The following is a 23,476-nucleotide window of genomic DNA, read 5'->3' on the forward strand; positions in this document are numbered from 1 at the left end:
TACTGACATTGAATGTTAAAAAAAGTTGGGTTCTGGCTGGAGCATCATTAAAGTAATAATAAAAGTATTATCACACAACTGCTACTTTCATTTTTTGACATAAACTACAAAGACTGGCAGCTTGAAAAGATTTACAGCTTGATCATTTTCTTTTGGTATGTAATGACATTGATAGATGCGCGCTGCGCTTCTATCAGATACATTACATAACGTCCATTGACTAAGCCCGGTAGATACAGCACCAGATTTGTAACTCCCACACCCGAGGTGGTGGAGAACTACCGTATCTACCGTAATTTGAGGTTGGGTGATTGTTAAAATTGCAGCTTGCAGCAGAATTAGCTGTGAAGCTCATTCGTGTAGTTGAGGTTAATCGTGTACCTCTGAGTTTTATTTGAGTTGGTTTTGGGCTTCCTGACAATGGCTATTGCTCCAGGTTTTCTGCAAAATGTAACCAATTTGGAAGCAGAATCAACAAAGAAACAGGCTGTCCACAATTTTCAGCTTCATTTGAAGAGGATGAAGGATCTATGTGACCCATTCGATGCTCCACAGAAGTTTTTTGAAACGAACTTCAGGCTTAGTAAAAACCTGGTCCTTAGTCTCACTCAAAGGCTAGTACCCCATGGTCCAGATTCTCACTCAAAGGCTAGTGCCCCATGGTCCACAGTCCCATTTCGTACCCTCTTGACGTCACAAGGCATTGGATACGTTTCGGGTACATCATTATTGCATGGTAAAACATGTACCCTCTTCGCGTCACAGTCTTTAAAATGGCAGCTCAATTCGAAAGTGCATGATGCGTGGTTATTGTGTCAAGACCCCTTTCACTATTCACTGTCACTCACGCTGTACGCTGTTGAACTGAACCGGAACGTAGAACGCATCATATATCATTACCATGTGCTGTGCTTGTTACTTCAATAGTTCAATTCAATTAGACATTAACATTATGAGTAGCAGGTCATACCAAAACCAAAGGAAGCGAGTAGCACTAGAGGCCGCTCAGCCATTGAAATTCCAGGATTTTCGAAAGAAACTCGAATCTTGCAGCCGATGGATGACAGTATAGATAATGAAACAAGAAAGTGTTTGAAAAAGAAGCGTGATCAAGTTCAAAGTTACCTTTCTCAAGCACATAAAGATAAACGAAAAATTTCTCATGATTTTCTTTAGAGCATTCAGTGCAATGCAGCTGAATACTTGGAAATCATTCTGAGAGGTCTCAAAAGACCCACTGTTTTAATGAAACTCAATGTTCACAAACAATGATCAACCCCTACAACGAGGAGACCCTCAGCCTTCATAGAGCGAACATTCGGTTTATTCTTGATGCACACTCTTGCGCAAATTATGTTTTGAACTATGTTAACAAATCTAGACGAGGATTGTCTAAATAACTATTCGATGCCATGGAAGAGGTTAAACAAGGAAATCTATCCTTAAAGAAAAAATTCAGATCTCTTGGAAATCATTTCTTAGATGTAGAAGAGAGCCTTCTCTGAAATAGAGGATGAAGCAAAGCCTCAGCTAATAAAAGCGATACAGAGACAATTGTACATGGCTACAACCCAGCTAAAGACTGCGCGCAATCAAACTAGCGCTTTGTTGATTATTAGGGAGGAAGTTCTTGAAAAGACTCCTCCAACTCACTGATCTGGGGTACAATTTAGCAGAATTCTCTGAGCAGCTGTGTGTAAAGAGACAAGTCATCTTTATACCTAAACCTAATACTCAAGCTGCAACTACTTATCGAGAAATGATATTCCAGGCTTCTCATTTCGATAGCCATCAAGAAGCAAACACTTCTTCAGCAGGACCATCGATTATGTCTTCCGTCATGGCCTCTCCACCCGAAGAAAGTGTGCCGCACAAACGCAAGAAAAGTAGCCGATTCGGCCCGGCCAATAAGACTAAGTGTATCAAATTAAAATCGATCACTGACAGCACAGTAATTCCCACTCAGCATGAAACATTACATCAACATTGATGCATATCGACAAATCTGATGAAATGTTACGCCATATGGATGTTATATTGCATCCAGGTTGGCTGAAACGAGGTGGACGCTGTCAATCTTAATATAATGTGTATCCTATATCGACATCACGCTATTGACGACGTCAACATCTATCTAGCTTACATAAACATTGACATTAGTTGAGTAGATACAGCACATTGATTTTCATTGACGGCGTCAACATTTCGATCGACAGTTTATTAAATTTGCGCGCGCTCGGTCGAATTTAGCGCGCAAACAGCGTTACACAACATCAACAACAGACCGCGAAACGGCTTTCTAGAAGGTTCACTAACCTCAAAATTCATAAGTGCGCGGCGTGTGCGTGATTGCCCAGACGTATATTTTGTTCGACGGAACATGTTTTGTTTCTTGTGTTATTTGCTCTGTTTGCTTTCGTGTCAAGTCAATTAATAATAAGTTGCAAAGTTCAGCATCCTGGCATTCCTGGCCGCAATTCTCAAGTGATCTGTGATCATCATATTACTTACTACTTCCTAGTTACTACCGCCTGCCAACACCAGAGACCGTAAGTCTAAATATCATGTTTTGAAGTCCTAAAAATCAATCAGAATGTCTGACGGTGACAATAAGTTGTTCGTCAGTTTTCGTTCGAAATCTAAATATAGGAAAGTGGCTCGATCCATTCAAAATGCCCCATCAGAAATCTTGCCCTCCACCTCCACTACTCCTCAGGTTCCTCAATTTTCTCCCACTCAAGCTGTCAATCCTGATCCTGAAATCTTTGATAACACCTTTTTTGTTTCCTCCCCTCCTAGCATATCGCCTTCTCCCCTCGACCATATTCCTTCAGCCCCTAGAGTTTCGCCATCTGATGGTGATATAAATCAGGAAATTTTGCCTGGGCATCTCGACACAGGGTTGCCAGAGTCAGAGCCGTCATTTTCTACTGAGGAGCTACTTGAGCTTGTAAATGCCCCCCCTGAAGCTGATTATTCTGAGGAAGAAGATGAGTTTATCGACATCTGTGATCCTGTTGAGTCGTTACAAGATGAGCTCAGAAAGTGGGTGGCTGAATTCAACATTACATTAGTGGCTCTTTCAGCTCTCTTATGTATTTTGCGTTCCCATGGCTGCTTTTCGAGGTTACCTAAAGATGCTCGAACTGTTTTGAAGACACCCAAATCAGTAATTCCAAAAAGTGTTCCCCCTGGGCAGTATTATCATCTTGGTTTGCGAGAAATTCTATTAAAATTGCTTGAAAGTGTTGTTGTCAGAGGTCTAGTGTGTATCAAGTTGATTATTGGAATCGATGGTCTACCGCTGTTTAAGAGTGCTGCACGTGAAGTTTGGCCAATTTTGGCTTGTATTAGCAACGTGCCCTCTCTTGCTTCCACTGTATTTCCGATAGGTTTGTATGTTGGTGCCAAAAAACCACTTGACTGCGGTACTTTTTTGGCAGATTTCGTAGAAGAAGCAAAAGATCTGATAGTCAATGGTTTGTGGGTGAAAGGTGTTCATTTAGCAGTTCAAATCAAGGGATTTTCACTTGATGCTCCTGCAAAAGCCTTTGTTTTAAACATTAAAGGGCATGCTGGATACTGGTCCTGCACAAGGTGCCATCAAGAAGGCGAACATTTTGCAAATAGAGTGACATTTCCTAATCTTTCAAGTACCCCAAGAACGAGTGCCGAGTTCTTGAGAGGTGAAGATACTGACTTTCATCATGGTCCAACACCACTATCTACTCTTGGAGTTCTTGGTTTTGATTTGGTTCGAGGAGTGGCTCTTGATTATTTACATCTTGTGTGCTTAGGAGTTGTGCGGACTCTACTCTTTATTTGGTTGTATGGTAAAGTCCCTCTCAAATTGTCTGCTCAGTGTGTCCAAAAACTCTCAGATAAACTTGTCCTTTATGGCTCCTTCAAACCGTACGAGTTTGCTCGCAGGCATCGAAGTTTAGACTACGCAAAACGGTTTAAAGGAACAGAATTTCGCCAGTTGCTTTTATACAGTGGTCCCGTTCTGTTTGAGGAGCACCTGAGCAAGGAACACTACAACCATTTCTTGTGTCTTCATGTCGCAATGACTATATTATTACACCCCACACTAAAAAATAAGTATCGTGACTATGCCAAGGATTTACTGAAACATTTTGTTCAGTGTACTATAATACTTTACGGGCAAGAGTTTCTAACCCATAATTTTCACGGGCTTCTCCACATTGCAGATGATTTAGATTATTTCAATTCTCTTGATGAGTGTAGTGCTTTCAAGTTTGAAAATTATTTAGGGTGGTTAAAAAAACTTGTTCGAAAAGGACAATCAGTCTTGCAGCAGTTAATAAAGAGATTGAAAGAACGATGCTTTGTAACTGGCGAAGAATCCCAAACAACTTCTTCAAAACTTCTTCATCAGCATGACTATGGTCCTCTTCCAGCAACGTGCTGTGACCCCCAATATAGGTTTTTTTCTCTGCCTTCCTTTAAGTTATCCACTGAGAAACCAAATAATTGCTGTGGTCTGAAATCTGGAAATATTCTTCTTATAGAGAATTTTGCGCACTCTTCTGAGACTAATGAACCAGTTTTGATTGGTAGAGAGTTTACAAAGAAAGAAAACCTTTATATGGATCCGTGTGAAAGTTCTTGTCTTGGTATTTTTGAAGTTAGTGAACTTTCTGCTTTGAAAGTGTATCCTGTTTCAGAAATTGCCGTTAAATACTACCTTCTTCCATCTAGAAAGAACCATGCTGTGTTTCCTATCCTGCATACCCAACAATAATTTTTTTGTTTTGTTAGAAATACCTGGTAGAGGTGTCGTCAGCTAAGTTGATGGTTGTTTACTTTCGGTTTGCAGGCGTTTTCGTGTCACTACTATCCACATGAAAACATCCGACTCTCTCAGAAGCAAGAACACAAGCTAAGATAACTTTTTTAATACTTTCAAACCTTGTAATACTTTAATTTTTAGCCACACAGAAATCACAACCACAAAAAAGTCACTAATCATAACTGATAAGTAGTTTTTTTACGATACGATCATGAGACTGATGTTTTCAGTGTGGATTGTAGCGAACGCCGCTTTGTTCAGAGGCCCAAATTCGTCGTTGGCGCTTGCAAACCGAAAGTAAACAACCGTCAACTTAGCTGACGACACCTCTAAGTGAAGGGTGAAAATTAAAAGAAAAAATTCAAATCGTAACCTGCAATGTTCCAGATTTCTTGTCTCTTTTGATTTTTTCTAAGTTGAATAAACCATTTCATATTTTCAAAATTATTTTCACACTACAATGAATAAGTAATCTGTACAAATTTCAAACTTGAACGTTCATCCCTTGCCAGCATGGTAAAACCTTCATACTGTTCCAAATCCGACCTATAAATGGGTCTCAACCAAAATATTTACTTCTAGCCTCTATACATTTGTAAGTAGTCTATATTCAAAAGTTTTTGCATACGGGGCTTGAAAATGGATACAGGCGGATACAGTTAAGTTATGAGTTCCTTTATGCGCCATCTGATCCACTGCAACTTGCAAGAAGAAGCTTTACACTCTGTGGATAGAGGTAATAATGTTGATCATATTGTTGAAACTTGCAGAAAGTGGCCAGGTAAAACGTACTTTGCAACAGGTGTAACTGAGCAAAAGTTGTAATGGTAAGTTTCAGAACTTTCTTGTTTTTTTATTTTCTAATTTCTTTTTCCCTATTATTTTTTCCTCATTAAGAAAAGTTTCCATCAATTCTTTTGAATTAAAATCTGAGTTTCCTTAAAGTCTCAAAATGCTTGTAATGAATCCCTTAATATTTTATGTCTTTAATATTTCAGGACATCATGATAACATTTGCTATCGTTTTGTTTACGGAGGAAGAGGATTCTCCTGCAGTGGTGAGGGATGACTGGCTGCGTGTCAATGACACCAAAAGTTTCTGGCCATCGTTCGCAAGGTCCAAATGTCAAATTGAAAAGCTTCTTACTGATGTGAACATTTTCCCAAGAGAAGAGGACGGGTGGGAGTTGTGTCCTGTCCGAGTTCTTTGCAAGGGAATTGGTATGTTTTTTTATTAATCGTTTACTTAAGTACTAAGTTTTCTTAAAGTGTGAGAGTGTAGAAGAATGGATATAATTCATATTAATTCCCCTATGGTTTGAAGCACTTTCCATTAGTAAAATCAATTATTTTTCAAAAGCCCCTATCTTCCCAATAGTAATTATTGACATACAATTTTGGACGCAAATACATCCATAGCAAATGACAGGATACAAATTGCTGGTATTGATCGAATTTGAATCTGAGAGCAGATCATGCTGAATACTTTTTGTGGGAAAATCGCCTTTTTAGGTGGGCTCCCAATTATTTTTGGAGTTACGCGGCCTTAAAACTGGGGATCAGCGGTGGCATCAAAGATAGGTAAATTGGATTCCTCAAAAACAAGACATTGTACTGTTGGGCTTTCTTTTTTTCTTACCTTCTCTGTTTACTATTGAAACACCCCCCGTTTTTAATCATCATAATAACCTTTTGCAGGGAAAGAGGAAATAAAATGTGAGCAGGGTTGGGAAAAATTAACTTAAACTTAATGGGGGGGAGGGAGGCAGGTATCATTGATGATGAAAATTAAGTACTTTTGTATGAAATTCAAGAACAGTTTAGTTAAGTTCAGTAGGGAGGATCTAGGTCACATTTTCCGAAGATTAGTAGACAACGATTGTTTCTATGACCAGTTTTTTCCATTCTCCTGCTCAAAAATGAAAACCCATGTAAAATTCTAGTATCAATCTAAAACATGAACTTGGAAGCTTTCTTCTTATATTGAGCCAAAATAACTCAGTTTTGTTCTGCTGAACTCATTCACATTTACAAATCCACATTTTTGCGTCCAATAGTGCATAAGGAGTACCTAGACTCATTCTGAGCGTACCACCGTTTCAAACTCCTTGAGTAGATTAAAAAGCCCAACTGGCAGCAAATACTGCAGAGTTGCATGATAATCTTTAATTTATTTGTAACTGACACCAAAAGCAAACATACCTGAAAGCCTTATCATTGAATTAAACTTAAGACTTTCATGATATTTCCGTTTTGAAGAAAATCATGTTGCCAAGAAAGTGCCAATAAGAGTATTTCTTGAACATTTTTCCTGTAAAATTTAGGATCTGCTTTCTTACCCTAAAGATTGTCCAGCAGGAGTCATTCAAGCTCAGTGCTCTTATTCTCACTTTTACATCTTGTCCTTGCTTTTATAGTAACATTTCTCATAGCTTTTTCTGATCATGCTTTATTTTTACAGATGATCTCATAACAGCTAAAGCTTCTGCCAAAACAGCTGAGTTTACTTCGGACATTGAACTTTCAGGCAGGTCCAAGAGAATTATCAAACCTGTCCAAAGGTACAACTTCGACGGAAGTTCTGAAGATGATGAGGCTTCAAACTCCATCAATAATCGAAAAAGACAAAAGAAACAAGAGAAGCCGGCTCTACCATTTCATCCCCTTCCTCAAGCTCCGGCAATATATGCTTCTTCTAGGGTACCTGTTGATCTCGTAAAGCAGTCTCCATCAGATTTTATATCTCCCTCAAAGGCATCACCAACTTTGAACACTAACGAGAACAATAATTTCAATTCCACCCATGACCAACGTACCTCTGGTAACTTCCTATGCTTTATTTCTTACTGCGAATCATTTATATTTCTCCAGTCGTGCAGTACTTATGCTTCTTACTTATTCCCCACTAAGCTAATTAAAATGTTACTGACCCTCCGCAGTGAAGTCAGCAAGAACTTTTCATTATTTCCAAGGATGGAAAATTTTAAGAGAGGCAGTGAAGTTTGCCTCTGACCACTGATAGCTGAGATTTAAATTCTTCTCATGGAAGGCTTCATCTCCTCTCCAAAAATTTATTGAGTAACATCAAGAACTTCAAGAGACCCATCTCTTTGGCTAAAGTTTTACTTTAATATCTTTCAGCTGAATTTTTACGTTTTGTTCCATAAAACCTCTTCACGCACCGGAAATTTATTGACATCAGTGGGCTCAGAACAATTTTTTTGTGATATCATGCCAAAGTTATGAAGCATGTAGATAAATGAAAATCTTTCTAACTACAAGCCTGAATATATGATTGCTTAAAATCGAATCTCTCTGAAATGTTGGATACTTGCTAATTAAAATCTGGCAGATCATTCAGCATAAATTTTCCTTGAAGTTGCAACAACCACAATTGAAGAGTTTGCCCGTAAAAGGGCATATTATAAAATCGTTCCTTGTTTTGAAAATCTATTGTACAGCATCAGCGCATCTCTGGAATCATACAGTCATGTTGTTATGTTGATTCGTCGCTCATGTGCAGAATTAAAAGCCGAACTTTGCAAAGCCACACTCTCAAAGCTTCAAATGAACTTTTTCTATAACACACATTTTTAAAAGATGCCCTTCTACAGGCAAACTCTTCAATTGCATTAAAATTTGATAAACGCTTCATTTTTTTGTCAATATTTTGCGATGTAATTCTTAATTTCAGTTTCTCTTTTAGTGAATTTTATTTGTCTCCCCTTCCAAAAGTACCTAAGAATGCTGAAAAAAATTAATTTAAAGTCTGTTCCAATTCAGTAATCACTGTGTCACTGAGTCTGTTCCTTGTCCTATTTGTTCATAGATGATGCCATCCTTAGAAAATTGCATTATATCCAGACTTCCGTCGATTCACTAGCCAGAATGGTAGAAGTACTGTCTAAAAAAGTGGACTCAATCAGTGGATTTATAATCTCAGTAGCTGAAGCTCCTAAAGATCTCTCTGCAGGTGTCAGCAGTAACCCATTGGCCTTAGAAGAACTTTTGCCATGTCGTGACAATGATTCTTTGGTGAAGGTGAACGATCAGCTAATTGATTCAAATGAAGCAAGAGTGAAATTAGTAAGTACAACAGCATGTGGATACAAAATTAATAAATAGCAGGCAACTTAACCATGAGGAAAACTGAAGCTTTGATTAGGCTAACATTTGCATGGTAAAACCCCGCAAATCCCAGGCAAGACTCAAAACCTGGATATCACATGGAATTCTGGCAATTTGCTGTAATTATGAAAAATAATTTGAAATTTTGGCCCTTGGATGATTTCAATGCTGAATTTTGCTTCCTATGTGACTTGGATAAGCAGTGGTGGTTTTGGACAAAGTAAAAATCGAAGCATTTGGAATTTAGGAAATTTTATGAACCCTGAAAGTGGATGCGAAGGATAGTTGTCCAAGGGCTGTTATCATTTTGTGCATCTTCATTTTAACTCCTGCTCATTCACTTCGCCAGATGCGTACCTATTGCCTAAGCAAACGAAGTAATTTCAGATTATAAAGGGATAAAAATTATCATTTTTTTTATTTAATTAATTTTTTTCCATGCTACTTTCTCTCAGAAGCTACCAATCTCCACATTTCCTTCGCTTTCTTTACTTGGTATAAGTAGCAATGTGCCTCTTTTATTGTTTGTTGAGAAGCTGTGAAGCATATTTGTAACATTTTGAACATCATTCAGTGAGAAAGTCACTGAATTGGTAATCGCAGAATTTTCATCTCTTTTCTTCATGACAGTATATTTGGTTTGAATTTGATTAATGAAGTCAGATACTCATTTTTTATTGCTTTTTTTTAGGTGAGAATCCTATCAAATGTGGGAGGCAAAACCACCAAAGATAAACTGTTTGGAATGATGAAGAGGATAATGAATGATGACGTTGCAATCCTCTATAGTTTTAAAGGGCAGTCGCACAGCAAAAAATCATTCGAGGATTTAAAATTTCTCAAACTTATGACAAGTAAGTTTTTATTAATTAGATTTAGATTAGGTGTAAAAGTCAGGAAACTTCACGTAACCAAACTTAATTTTCCATTATTACGATTATCATGCCAGTCAGGGCAAATCCACGAAATAAAATAAATAAAAAAGTAATGAAAGGGTCAAGTAATTAAGGCAACTCACAAGGCTAGTGCAATAACAACTACAAAGATGGAAGTAAGCTTAGGCAAATGGTAGTAGCAATTAGGTTGAAGTATTCAAGCAAAGTAAAGTAAATCACAGCTGCTGTCATAGCATTGTCTGGAACCTTTGTGAAGGTACCCCATTGAAGTCATCCAGGTGACCGGCAATGCCTGCCCAAAAAAAATTTAAAAAAAAGAAGGAAATCGATGGATAGAGCCGTAAAGGAAAGATAATAGGGCTCATGGTGAAATATACGTCTGTATGGAAAGAAGCGATGATTAGTACTTCAGGTGAACTCTATTATCCTTTACGTAAATATCACAGCCACTGCAGTGACGGTTACTCTTCCAAAGGGACCACCTTTAGTTATCAGCCTTATAAAATCAATTACAATTTCACCAAAATCTGATTTGTTGAAATGCCTGTACTTGGGTGTTTATAAAACCTCATACCTCACTGATTTTTCGTTTCATTTAATGGTTTCTTATATCTCTTGCAGAAGTTCTTCAAGATCAGAAAGCACCGGATGCGACAGATGTTTACATAAAAGATGTAGTTGCAGATTGGCTCATTCAAGCTAAGACCAGGAGAAGCCGGAAGTAAGTAAGATATTTTTATTCTACATATTATCCACTAAAGGAGTCAAGTAAAGTTTCCCCTCCATTTTTTGACTCAAGTTCCATGTTTGGACGTATTAAAACAAAATTATGAATTTTCAAAATTTAGAAGTCTTGTGTTAAATATTACAAATCCCTCGCTGAAGAGATGGCCCCGTCTTTTTCATTTTTCATTAAACCAAATAAAAAAATCCCAAAAAAAGGGGAAAAAACCTTGTACTTTCTCCTCCAACTATCTGTTTTTCCGTGTGCCTTTGTTGTCCAACCAACCTTGTCGAGGCTCATCCCGCTTTTTTAGTTTTCTTTTTTAACTGTCCTCTATGCCTACTTAAAACACATAATGTGACGAGACATAATTGAAGAAACTAATAAGGAAGTCAAATGCACATGTAATGGAGATTTCAGTGGATACGGTTTTTTTTTTTTTTTTAGTATCCCCCAGTGACTAGGGGTTATATACTGAGAAATTTGCATGATGCTTAGAGATGGCTCAATGGAAACAAATGGGCAATGACAGACAGTTCCTGTCTCCTCGTAAAACGTCTCTTTTTTCCCTCTGACTATTCCTGGTGGATTATTTGAACCTTTTGAATTTTCTTATAAATGCCGTGCCTTGGTTGGGAGCTACAGGGAGCCATAGGACATTAGGATTTTTTTTTCTTCATAAAATATTTTAAAAATGAGTGTTAAAAGTTCAGTAATTTCCTTTTACAGACTTTCACGAGCATTGAAGAAGACTGAGAATGTCATTCAAGGAGATGAGAATGCTCATAGCCAGAATCCTGTAGACTGTAATCCTGGAATCCAAAATCCACAAAATGAAGAAATCCTGTCAGCTGTTCACTCAGGCCTCGACATAGCATCTGTCATGCTGACTAGCTTATAGATTATTGCTTATGCAATTTCACCGTCCCAGAAGATGGACACTTTCTCCAATCGTTCTTTTCTTTATTTCCGTTTTTGTTATATTATTTTTTTTCGTTATTATTTTTGATTTTTATTTTCGTGTTATCAGATGAGGTACTATTCTGAGATACTAGATGTAATTTTCAATTTATTCCTTGGTTTCTCTCAGAAACTGAAAATATCAGGGATAAGTAATTGTGTTAATTGAGCAAAACATAGCTTTATAATCATTACTTACATTATTATGCCACTTTTTCTATGGATACTCATACAGAAACTTTAAGTTCCTTTTTTTTTCATTAACTACCATTTCCTTCATTTCCATTCTTGTGAGATTCTTTAAATGTTTTTCTTGGTTTCTTTCAGAAACTGAAATTATGAGGGATACATAATTTTGTTTTTTGTGTACAACTTTGCCTTCAACAATGGCATTACCGTGCCTTTTTTCCTATCGATATTCATACAGAAACTTTAAGTTCCTTTTTTTCTTTAACTGCCATTTCCATTCTTTTGAGATAAATTAAACTTTAAGTTCCTTTTTTTTCTTTAACTGCCATTTCCATTCTTTTGAGATAAATTAAACTTTAAGTTCCTTTTTTTTCTTTAACTGCCATTTCCATTCTTTTGAGATAAATTAGACTTTTTCAATATTTACGAAAGTTTTCATCGCATACCTGTAAATTGGAGAAAAACACTAAAATTTTGACCCGAATATTAAACAAGTTGTTCGAATAGTGCTGGGTCCACATTATTTTGCGGGGAAACAAAGTCAAAAGAAGTACTAAAATTAAATTAGAATTTATAAGTATCAGAATTTACTTTTAAATTGTAATTTAATTTTTTTACTTCCTTTGGCTTTGTATTCCTGCAGAACAGTGTGGACCCAGCAATATTCTAACAACTTGTAACTTAGGTAATGCTTGTTTCACACTGTGTTGACCTCAGTTTCCTTTGAGTTTTTTCTCCTTATTCTCATTCGTTGCTGGCTTAGGTAAAATTAGCCAGCTAATCATTGCGAAGACGCTTTTAAATATTCTGACAATTTTAAGCTACAACTTAATTTGTTACTAGACAGGTTTGAATGTGAAAAAATGTGTTACAATCATTGTGTTACAACAATTGTGTTAATTTGTTACAATCTTTGTGCATTTGTTCGTGCCTTTCCTGGAGTCTGATATTTATTTATTTATTTAATAAAGTACATGTCTCTTATAATTTTAAAGATATTCTCACTTACAAATATTTTATGAATTTCATGTTAGCTGTAGACGTCTTTATTTCCTGTAAAAGTTTTCGAGGTAAATTATTGTAGTCAGTTCAGGAAGTTACAGGACAACCAAATGTAGTTTTTTCATGAATGCAGATGTTTGTTATTCTGCATCATATTATTTCTAAACACTTGCTTAACAATTTATAGCCAAAATTGATTTTTTGAATGTAAGGAAGCCAGTAGAGGTTTCATTGGCCAGTAAACTCCGTGAAACTTTGATATTTTTTAACTCGGTTTTCTTCAGATAAGTAGGCAGTTGAACTGGCAGTTACCCTCTTACCCTTTCAATTGATGTCTCGCAAGGTATTTGTAAGATCTCAATGGCAACTTTCAAAAAGGCATAGCACCTGTTTTGAAATTGGAAAGAGGGCCCGTTTCCCAAGCCACAAAAATGCTTTGAAAGCATTTTTGCACTAAGACTGATCCCTTGATATTTTTCAAGACAGGTGACATACCTTAAAAATTGTCTTAGAAGATGATGCAATTACAGTTCATTGTTTAATTAATATAATTGAATGAACAGTTAGCATAAAGGAACCAATTGGCATCAGCTGTTGTCAAATTTCACCGGGCAAGTTTTTTCCTTTTTCACAGGAGAATTTTTGAACAGATTCTTATAAAAATTTCAGGGAATTTGGCTCACACCACACCAAAAATTCTCAGAAATTTCTGAAAAAATCTGTAAAACTGTTCTCCTGTGAGAGGATGAAGGGCCCGATGAAATTTGGCAATAGCTAATGCCAGTTGCTTCCTTTCTGCTGAACGCAGCTCAGGTGTCAAGGTTATATCAACCTAACATTAACCCAGATATCAACATGAAATCAACCTGTTAGCAATATAGCATCCATACCACTGCAGCTCTTTTGCAGTAACCGTCAATCTCTTTGTTACCTTGATTCCACATTGATGCATCTTCTTGCAAGGTTTCATCAAGGCTGACGATTTTGACACGTCAATATCAATACAAGGTTATATCCACATATTATGCTGAGTGGGGTAAGGAGTCCTGTGTTAACACATTCGAAGCAGTCTCTATATGCTCTTGACCCTGGCTTCCAGGATGCTCTTGATGCGCATAATAGTGACCAAGAGGATGTCCTTTCCCTCGAAGCGCACTCAATTGAATAGGATCAATTCCTTTGTAAAAAACATCTTGCTAAACATCTGAACTTATGCTCCCTAGTCTCTATGTGGCGTTATTATGACCTCATGTTTTTTTTTTAAACTTGTTAATAATTTTATTGATTCTCCTACTCTTCTTAGCTACATTCATTTTCATGTTCCTCCCAGATCTTTGCAAAATTTAAATCGTCTATTTGTTATCCCCTCACATATTGTGGAAGCATAGATCTGTTATTCCCAGAATTAATACTGAAGCTTAATAGATACTTAAGAAGGGGACTGATTCTTCCCGATTTTACACAGGAGCACACCTGTGCCAAATTTCAGAACGATCGGACGAAAACTGATAAGAATAGATGCTTGGAACCTTTGAACGGCAAAGGCGAGTCAAAATTCAAGGATTTGTCGAAAACATTATCCCTCAGCTAATGGACGACGGATTCCAGGGACACTTTCGCCTAACAAGGGAACTGATCTTGATCGTGACTCTGAGCGTAGGCACCGAGAAGTAGAGGCCCCCACATAGCCTAATTTCGCGATTTCGTGCTGCACAGAGTAGTGCATGCTATTCGGTCCGGTTACCAAGGCTGTCCTAGCGGGTCGACTTGAGGATTTCAGCCAGTTACATCGGATTTATCCAATTAATTTCGCGTTTATAGCGTTTATTTTGCAGTGTACTCGCGGTAACATCGTTTCTTAGTTTCTTCTTCAAAAAACATGGTCTGGAAAACGAGATTTACTAGTGTGTTTACGGAGTGTTTACATGATGGGTCACGTGGATTCAGCTTGACGTGAGGTTTAAGTTTTTTCTTAAGTCATCGATGATTTCTTAATGTTTAGTAATATTTTGACAAACAACGTATAAACTCAACTGCTGTGAATATGTGCATAATATTTGTGACTTCTTTCGATTTGAAATCATCACATGAAATGTCTCCTAACCTCGAAGGTTCCTCTCGAAGGAATGTGGGCTTGCTCACTATTCTTTGCTTTTCCATCTGGGTACACCATGATGCGCAATTCGAAGGTTCTTACGCTTCCTCACCCCATGCACCTGAAAAGGCTGTCTGGAGATGTCAAAAGTGAAACAGGGATCAGTAAAGAACAAGTCGCTTATTTAACAGCCAAGTATAAGAATATGGAGGGTAATGAAAAGGTGGTTAATTTAATGTTTGATGAAATCTATACAATCCCCAATGTCAAGGCGGATAAAGAATGGTGGTCGCATTTCGTACCCTCTGGACGTCACACGGTATCGGGTACATCGGGTACATGGGCTGGCCGAGGCCGGGGGGGCCGACTCAACCTCGGATTGCACGGCAAAACCCGTACCCTCTTGACGTCACAACGCTTCAAGATGGCAGTCAAAATCGAAATGCGACCACCATTCTTTATCCGCCTTGCCCCAATGTGGAGAGCAAAGGAGGAAAAATCATAGGTTTGGTCCCTGATAAAGGAGGCTCCACCAAAGTCCAAGCTTTCATGTTATCTTCCATTTTTGGGAAAAAAGAGGATGTCGTAGCTCTGTTTCCGGTAAATTTCACTGATGCAGCGAAGTTGAAGCAAATGGTGCTGCAAGTTCTACAGGTGTTGACTCTCATCGGATATACCGTATTGTCTTTAAGTTGCGACAACAACAAGATGAACAGGTCTATGTACCAACTACTGAGTGGTGGAGAAAAAATTAAGCAAAGTATTACCAACCCTTTCAATAAGAATGAAAAGATATTTCTCTTATTTGATACTGTGCACCTTGCAAAATGTGTTCGAAACAATTGGCTAAATCAAAAAAATGCATTTCAGACTTTCTTCTTCCCACTGATGGATAATCCATCTTTGATCATGAGTGCAAGTGTTCAAGATTTAAAAAATATTTACTTCAAAGAGAGAAATGAAATTCTGAAGTTAGCACCAGCACTTTCACAAAAAGTTTTGTTCCCATCTTCTCTTGAAAGGCAGAACGTTAACATTGCACTGCGCTTGTTTGATGAGAAGAACATAACTGCTCTTGAAAAATTAGCAAAAGATGGCATCAGTGGAACTGCAGAATTTATCAAAATTTTCCTTCTGATGCACCTCCCAAACCCAAATCCTAACGTTTGCAACAAACTCAGAATAAAATACAGCGGACCGTTTAGAATAGTCGAACAGATCTCCCCAAGCAGGTACAGGATCGATACGGGAAAACGAGGAAAAGATAAATTTGCCATAGTGCAGGCCGACCGGCTCAAAAAATACACGCCAAGATAGAAACATAACAAACAACATGCAGCGTCAGCAAGTCTACTACGAAATGACGGCAGTAACCGATGTCATTTTTGCAAAAACGTCAACAGCATGCACTTTCAGACGAATCCAGGTTCGCCGACACCGGTAATCCAGTCAGCATTTTGGTGGGTTCAGCGGAGTTCAAAAGCGATTTTCTTCTTCTGGTTATTTCGCAAGTCAAAATCGAAACTAGTACACACGCGCCTTGCGATTAGTCGGGTCAGTTACATGTTCTCTCTGAAGTGACAAGTGCATCATGGATACAGAAAGCTGGGAAAATGCTGTATTGCGCAAGATGAGGGGCGACGACGACGTCGATTGGTCAAGTTTCGGTACCCAAAACCCCCCAAAGATCGTGGAAATAACAAAGAAAAAGCTTACCATCCAGGAGTACGCCGCTCGACGGAAGGCCTACGAGAACTCCATTATTTTCGAAGAAGACATCATGGATATGATGAGTGCATGGACGGATATTCAGGAAAATCCAGAGACAACGATACGGTCACATCACGATACAAATTACAAATCTACAACTTCAGAAAATCCCCAACACCTACAGTGGAAGCTACACTTACTCGAAAGCGCCAGCTCAGAAAAGGCAAGTTATCGCCCACTCTTAGCCAATCACAGAAAAAGAAAAACAACCAACAACTTTGAAGATTTCATTCCGGCAAAGCGCGACTTGACAGAATGTTTCATTGAATTAAAGATCCCTGAAAAGTTCCTGCCGCCAGAACTCCGACAAAAAACCAACGAACAAGCCGAAAAGGAAATTCCTACAGAAGAAATACAGGAAGACCCAATAACACCGAAGTGCACAAAATCAGGGGATCCATCTTCCAATGCCGACACATCTTTGATAACCCCATCCCAAAATATCACGCGTCATCACCCGGTGATCTACGATATCATATGGGCAGGGAGTGAGGGCACAGCATCCACGTCACAGGAGGACAAAGCGGTCACTGTTGAAAACCCGGAAGGAGAAGTGAGGAAGCGCAGACAGCGGAGGAAGAAGACAGGCCGAGGACAGAAAGCGAAACAACGGAAGAGGCAAAGGCAACGGAAGAGGCTGGAACAACATAAACAAAACGGAGAGTACCTGTGACACTCCCGAAAGGTCAGGTATCAACAAATAATGTGCTGAATTTTTTTTTTATATCTCTCAACTTCTTTCTGTCAACCCCCCCCCCCCCCTCCTCACCTACTTTATCCACCTAAACAATGAAATTTTTTGGCTGAACATTTAAATATTTTCCCCGAAATGGTCCTTGAATCTGCCACGGCAAAGACCTCAAAAATGTATGTTATCTGCAGAAAAATGGAAAATCATACCGTCAAAATAGATTGTTTGTATTGAAAAACCTTCCCCGATATTAAAGTGTGAATTATCATTTATGTTTATTCCTTTAATAATTAAATTTACTGCATATGCGATAGGTTCAGCGATTCCTAGGATTAACAGTTTATTTGGTAAAATAATGTAAATAAATAAATTCAGTAATACCCTATAAAAAACCTCCCCCTAAATTTTTCGTTCGAAAATCGCCCTCATAGAACGTACCATACGATATTAAAGTTTGAATTTTCATTTATGTTTATTCCCTTAGTATTTAATTTTACTGCATCTGCGATAGGTTGAGTAATTCCTATAATTAAAAGTTTATTTGTGCCTTCGCGCGATTATGAGTAACCAATTATTTTCCGTTCCACTAGTGTAAAAATAGCAAAATATCAAAATAAAAATATTAAGTTCTAAGTTTAGCGCATTAAAATCAAAATCATTGGGATAGTGTGTAGTATCGAAATAGTTTGTTCTTTGAATTAAAAATTCAAATTTTTATTAATTGATGTTTTGAAAGTTCCGTGAGTCACAAGTTCTACAAAATACAGTTACAGTTTTACAATGTTCTAAGTTAAGTTTTAAAACCAAAAAAGCTTCAAGTTAATTTTCATTCCTTTCGCAAAAATACTTTCCATGTACAATTAATGTTAAAACATAGCATGTAAGTTAAAAAGTAAAAATGTGTACTTTCATTTTAGTTTAAGAAAACTGCTCGACAAGATCTCTATTACATCTCCTTTTTCTTTTCTTTTCTCTTCTTTTTCCGTTCTCTCTCTCTCTTTCTTTCCTCTTCCAAAATATCTTACTTAATTTTTGCTCCTTAATTCTTCCTAATTTCTCTACAGCTCTACAGTCATTGAATTGTGACATCTAACATGCATCTTCTACTCTTTGTTTTTCTTTTCTCGCGGTGAAATATCAGGAGCGATTCGGACGAGTCTACACATACGATTTTTTCCATTCATAGAAGCAGAGCGCGGTTGCCTGACATCGGCACGCGGATTTTGCACTGGAACCAGACATTTTTCTCTTTAGTAGCGCACCCAAATCCTCTCATTTTTTTCTTTCGGTGAAAATATAATCTTTGCAAGATTATATTTTGCCCGGGAGGGGGGAATGTGAGGAGACGCCCAATTTTCCCAGACATTACAGGGGGAAATTGGCAACGTCAGGAGGAGCACCGACTTTAGGAAAAATGCTGATGTCCGCTGGGAAATGCGCATGCGCGCCGCCGGCCGACCCGAGCGTAGGGAGCTGGGCGACTTGCTCGGACGCTCGAGGAAGGCCAGTCTTCGCAACACGGTCGTCTTGTGCATGTGCTCAGGGCTCCGGTCTGCACATACACGTCATTGACGAACCGACACGTCAGCCGAACGACTCCGGTTCGTTCTCAACACCGTCCATATTTTTTGAGTCTTTTTCCCCCCCTTTTTGCTATTCCTTTCCGTGTCTTGTCGAGCCCTCTCATCAGATAGTCACTGTTGAAAACCCGGAAGGAGAAGTGAGGAAGCGCAGACAGCGGAGGAAGAAGACAGGCCGAGGACAGAAAGCGAAACAACGGAAGAGGCAAAGGCAATACTCTTATTACAAACAATAGAAACTTTGAATGCTCAGCTCAGAGTTCTCACCGAGAAAGTGAGTAAACTTGAAGCTAGCCAGAAAAGATAAATAAAGCAATGAATGACTTTTTTTTTTTTTTTTAAATTGAATTGTGATTCATTGACTAATCAGAATTTCTTAATGTCTCAACAGGAAATTTATCCAGAAATCAATTTCGATGATGTTAAAGAGCTACGAGCAAGGACTAATTGCAAGTCATTAAACATTATGGCATGGAATTGCGGAGGACTGACCAGGGTGAAGGCCGAGGAATTCAACGTCACGCTAAGGGATTTCAATGTGGATATAGCCCTTCTGTCTGAGACCTGGTTCACCAGGTCAGATTATAAAAGGTATTTTTTGGGTTATAAAATGTATAACTCTTTTCATCCATCAAACAAACGCAGAGGTGGCTCTTCCATCTTAATTAAAGAATCAATTAAACATAATCTGATTAAAATCATAGAATCCAACGCCTTTCAAACCGTAGTGATAAATGTTCAATCGGAAATTGACTCATTCAACGTTGCTTCTCTCTACACCCCTCCTCGTAACATTCTCACAAAGGATGATTACTCTGGTTTCCTGGATGAACTGGGTCCCAAGTATCTGGTGGGTGGGGATTGGAATGCTAAAAACCCCAGATGGGGATCGAGGATAGTTAATCCTAAAGGCGAATCTCTTTTAGAAGCCGTAAATTTTGCAGGTGGAAATTTTATCTCACGGGAAAACCGACAAATTTTCCGTCGGTCCCTGGCCACCAACCGGACTTAATAGACTTTTTTGTTTTTAAAAATATTAATTTAATTGATCAAACCTCATGTGATACCTTAATGTCAAAAGATAAAGGACACGCTAAGGTTATTTTAGAAATTTTTACTAACCCAATTCTGGAAAACCGCCCTCCAGCGTTATGTTCAAAAAGAACAAATTGGGAAAAATTTAGACTAGATCTCGAAAAAGTCATAGATAATAGTGTTCCAATCCTCTCTCCGGCAGATATCGATAGAGAGACAGAGTTATTGGTGGAAAACATCAGAGTGTGTGCCACAGCTAACACCCCAGTGGCCTCAACCAACATTAAACCTACGCAATACCTAAAGATCTCCTTAAACTTATACGTCTTAAACGGAAAGCAAAAAGGACTTCATCAAAATCCCATTTCCCTGAAGACAACTCTAATTACAATAGACTAAACTCAATAGTTAAAAAAAGGATGCAAGAATATCTTAACTTCAAATTTGAAAAATTCATTAATTCTCTCTCCCCAACTGCCGATAAAAATTATTCTCTATGGGCAGCCACTAAATACCTTAAAAAACCAAAGCAATTAAAATTTCCGATCAGCAAGCCTGATAAAACTTGGGCAAACACAGATGCTGAAAAGGCAGAAATCCTTGCGGATCATTTTGAGGCAGCCTTCCAGCCTCATGATGATCTGGAGTTTCAAACAGATTCTGATACACCCGCCAGTAACTCTGACTCGGAGTCGGAACAGGGGGAAATGTCCACATTGAAACCCCGGAAGGTCAGAAAGATTCCACCGGTAAAAATTAAATCTATCTCCCCCTCAGAAATCCTAAAGGAAATCAAAGGGAAAATCAAAGCAAAAAAAGCACCGGGATTTGATAAGATCTCTGGTCTCATTCTTAAAAACTTGCCTAAAAAGGCAATAATGAAATTAACAGTGTTGTTTAAACGCAGTAATTCGTTTCAAATACATCCCATCACAATGGAAAATGGCTGAAATTTTCGTTCTTTTAAAGCCAGATAAGCCCCCCACTGAAGCATCATCTTATAGACCTATCTCCTTGCTGCCAGTAATAGGCAAATTATTTGAGAAGCTCTATATAAAAAGATTAAACGAAATTGTCTCTAAACAAAATTTGATTATAGATGCACAATTTGGCTTCCGTGCTAAACACAGCACGGTGGACCAACTACACCGTGTTACTAAATTTATAGAGGATTCTCTTGAGAGGGGAGAATACTGCGTGGCAGTTTTTCTGGACGTAGCGCAGGCGTTTGATCGCGTCTGGCACGAGCGTCTTATCGAAAAGCTTTATAAAATGCTCCCTTGTAACCACGTGGAGCTCTTGTCATCCTTTCTCAAAGGTAGACATTTCCGGGTAAGGTATGAAAATACTACCTCGGGTTTCAGACCTATTAGGGCAGGAGTTCCACAGGGTTCCTGCCTTTCCCCCCTTCTCTATTCCCTTTTCACCACAGACATCCCACAGTCTGGGAGAGGGGGAAAATTGGGAGTATACGCCGATGACACGCTCGTGTTAACAGCGTCCAAGAGTTATAGGGAGGCACGACATAACGCACAGTGCCACCTAAATAAAATTCACCGCTGGACAAGCAAAGATAAGACTAAACTAAATGCTTCAAAATCAATTGAGGTGGTCTTCACCAACAGACCCTTTACTCATATTCCACTTCTCCTAGGAGAAAATGAAATTCCTCGCGACACCGTCGCTCGATATCTTGGCCTTCACCTGGATTCCAGGCTCAAGTGGGGGGCACATATAAAGAAAAAAGTTGCACAATTGAAACTTAAATTTAATGATATGCAATGGCTATTAGGCCGTAAATCGAAGTTATCCTTACACATCAAATTGCTCCTCTACAAGTCAATGTTGAGGCCAGTTTGGAGTTATGGCTGCCAATTGTGGGGTTGCGCAGCCAAATCAAACTTAGAAAAGATAGAAATTATGCAAATGAAAATTCTTAGAAGCATTGTTAAAGCTCATTGGTACGAGAGGAACGCTGATATTCGCGCTGACCTCAATATTGATTCTGTAGAGGAGTACATAACTAAATTGTACAACTCTTATGAGACTCGTCTGCATAGGCATCCCAATCCAGAAGCGCTCGCGCTCTTGGAAAGGGACCAATGTATTCGAAGACTCAAACGACGTAAACCCCCATGAGCTTGGAATTCAGGGGTTCACAAAATTCCCTTTCGTTTAAAATATTGGCCTCCCTGTGCTCTTAGGACACAATCAGGAGGACTGGGACTTTGACTGGTAATGGTTGTCCGCAATTTCAAATTAACGAAAAAAGACATTTTTATTGCAGAAATAATCATGTTTTTATTACTCTCCTCATTTGTTAGAGGTAGTATTATTTTAACAGTTAAAAGGTGTTTAATTTTAAGTTAATTTTCAGTTAACAATTAAGTTTAGCTTTTAAAGATATTTTATATATCTAAAGTGTATTTTATGTACTATTATTTAAAGTACTAATAAAAAAAAAAAAAAAAAAAAAAAAAAAAATTTGATACTGTGCACCTTGCAAAATGTGTTCGAAACAATTGGCTAAATCAAAAAAATGCATTTCAGACTTTCTTCTTCCCACTGATGGATAATCCATCTTTGATCATGAGTGCAAGTGTTCAAGATTTAAAAAATATTTACTTCAAAGAGAGAAATGAAATTCTGAAGTTAGCACCAGCACTTTCACAAAAAGTTTTGTTCCCATCTTCTCTTGAAAGGCAGAACGTTAACATTGCACTGCGCTTGTTTGATGAGAAGAACATAACTGCTCTTGAAAAATTAGCAAAAGATGGCATCAGTGGAACTGCAGAATTTATCAAAATTTTCCTTCTGATGCACCTCCCAAACCCAAATCCTAACGTTTGCAACAAACTCAGAATAAAATACAGCGGACCGTTTAGAATAGTCGAACAGATCTCCCCAAGCAGGTACAGGATCGATACGGGAAAACGAGGAAAAGATAAATTTGCCATAGTGCAGGCCGACCGGCTCAAAAAATACACGCCAAGATAGAAACATAACAAACAACATGCAGCGTCAGCAAGTCTACTACGAAATGACGGCAGTAACCGATGTCATTTTTGCAAAAACGTCAACAGCATGCACTTTCAGACGAATCCAGGTTCGCCGACACCGGTAATCCAGTCAGCATTTTGGTGGGTTCAGCGGAGTTCAAAAGCGATTTTCTTCTTCTGGTTATTTCGCAAGTCAAAATCGAAACTAGTACACACGCGCCTTGCGATTAGTCGGGTCAGTTACATGTTCTCTCTGAAGTGACAAGTGCATCATGGATACAGAAAGCTGGGAAAATGCTGTATTGCGCAAGATGAGGGGCGACGACGACGTCGATTGGTCAAGTTTCGGTACCCAAAACCCCCCAAAGATCGTGGAAATAACAAAGAAAAAGCTTACCATCCAGGAGTAACGCCGCTCGACGGAAGGCCTACGAGAACTCCATTATTTTCGAAGAAGACATCATGGATATGATGAGTGCATGGACGGATATTCAGGAAAATCCAGAGACAACGATACGGTCACATCACGATACAAATTACAAATCTACAACTTCAGAAAATCCCCAACACCTACAGTGGAAGCTACACTTACTC

General features: G+C 38.4%; 2 protein-coding genes across 5 annotated transcripts; both read left to right on the top strand.

The window, feature by feature from the left end:
• The first annotated feature begins 1,953 nt into the window (after nucleotides 1-1,953).
• LOC109030981 (uncharacterized) lies at nucleotides 1,954-11,963 on the top strand. 4 transcript variants are annotated; one of them, XM_072305426.1, is made up of 8 exons: nucleotides 1,954-2,549; nucleotides 5,584-5,640; nucleotides 5,812-6,034; nucleotides 7,275-7,634; nucleotides 8,643-8,899; nucleotides 9,633-9,795; nucleotides 10,459-10,558; nucleotides 11,291-11,963. In XM_072305426.1, the coding sequence occupies exons 2-8, from the start codon at nucleotides 5,638-5,640 to the stop codon at nucleotides 11,460-11,462; spliced, it is 1,278 nt and encodes a 425-aa protein (XP_072161527.1). In that variant the 5' UTR covers nucleotides 1,954-2,549; nucleotides 5,584-5,637; the 3' UTR covers nucleotides 11,463-11,963. The 4 variants fall into 4 exon arrangements, with proteins under 4 accessions (XP_072161527.1, XP_018897801.1, XP_018897793.1 ...); XM_019042256.2 differs by lacking the exon at nucleotides 5,584-5,640; XM_019042248.2 differs by lacking the exon at nucleotides 1,954-2,549 and having other exon boundaries at nucleotides 4,954-5,640.
• Nucleotides 2,546-4,938, top strand: LOC140225709 (uncharacterized). The gene has a single exon (XM_072305425.1). It carries the CDS (start codon nucleotides 2,594-2,596, stop codon nucleotides 4,763-4,765), a length of 2,172 nt encoding a protein of 723 aa, XP_072161526.1. The 5' UTR covers nucleotides 2,546-2,593; the 3' UTR covers nucleotides 4,766-4,938.
• Nucleotides 11,964-23,476: the final 11,513 nt, after the last annotated feature.

This window comes from Bemisia tabaci, chromosome 10, assembly GCF_918797505.1.
Source record: "Bemisia tabaci chromosome 10, PGI_BMITA_v3".
Taxonomy (NCBI): Eukaryota; Metazoa; Arthropoda; class Insecta; order Hemiptera; family Aleyrodidae; genus Bemisia; species Bemisia tabaci.

Bases quoted from the DNA above. Each gene is read 5' to 3' on its own strand.
- LOC140225709 (XM_072305425.1), top strand. From the start codon at position 2,594: ATGTCTGACGGTGACAATAAGTTGTTCGTCAGTTTTCGTTCGAAATCT.
- LOC109030981 (XM_019042239.2), top strand. From the start codon at position 5,794: ATGTCTTTAATATTTCAGGACATCATGATAACATTTGCTATCGTTTTG. The intron at 8,900-9,632 runs GTAAGTACAACA...GCTTTTTTTTAG, and splicing joins ATGAAGCAAGAGTGAAATTA to GTGAGAATCCTATCAAATGT. The intron at 9,796-10,458 runs GTAAGTTTTTAT...TATCTCTTGCAG, and splicing joins ATTTCTCAAACTTATGACAA to AAGTTCTTCAAGATCAGAAA.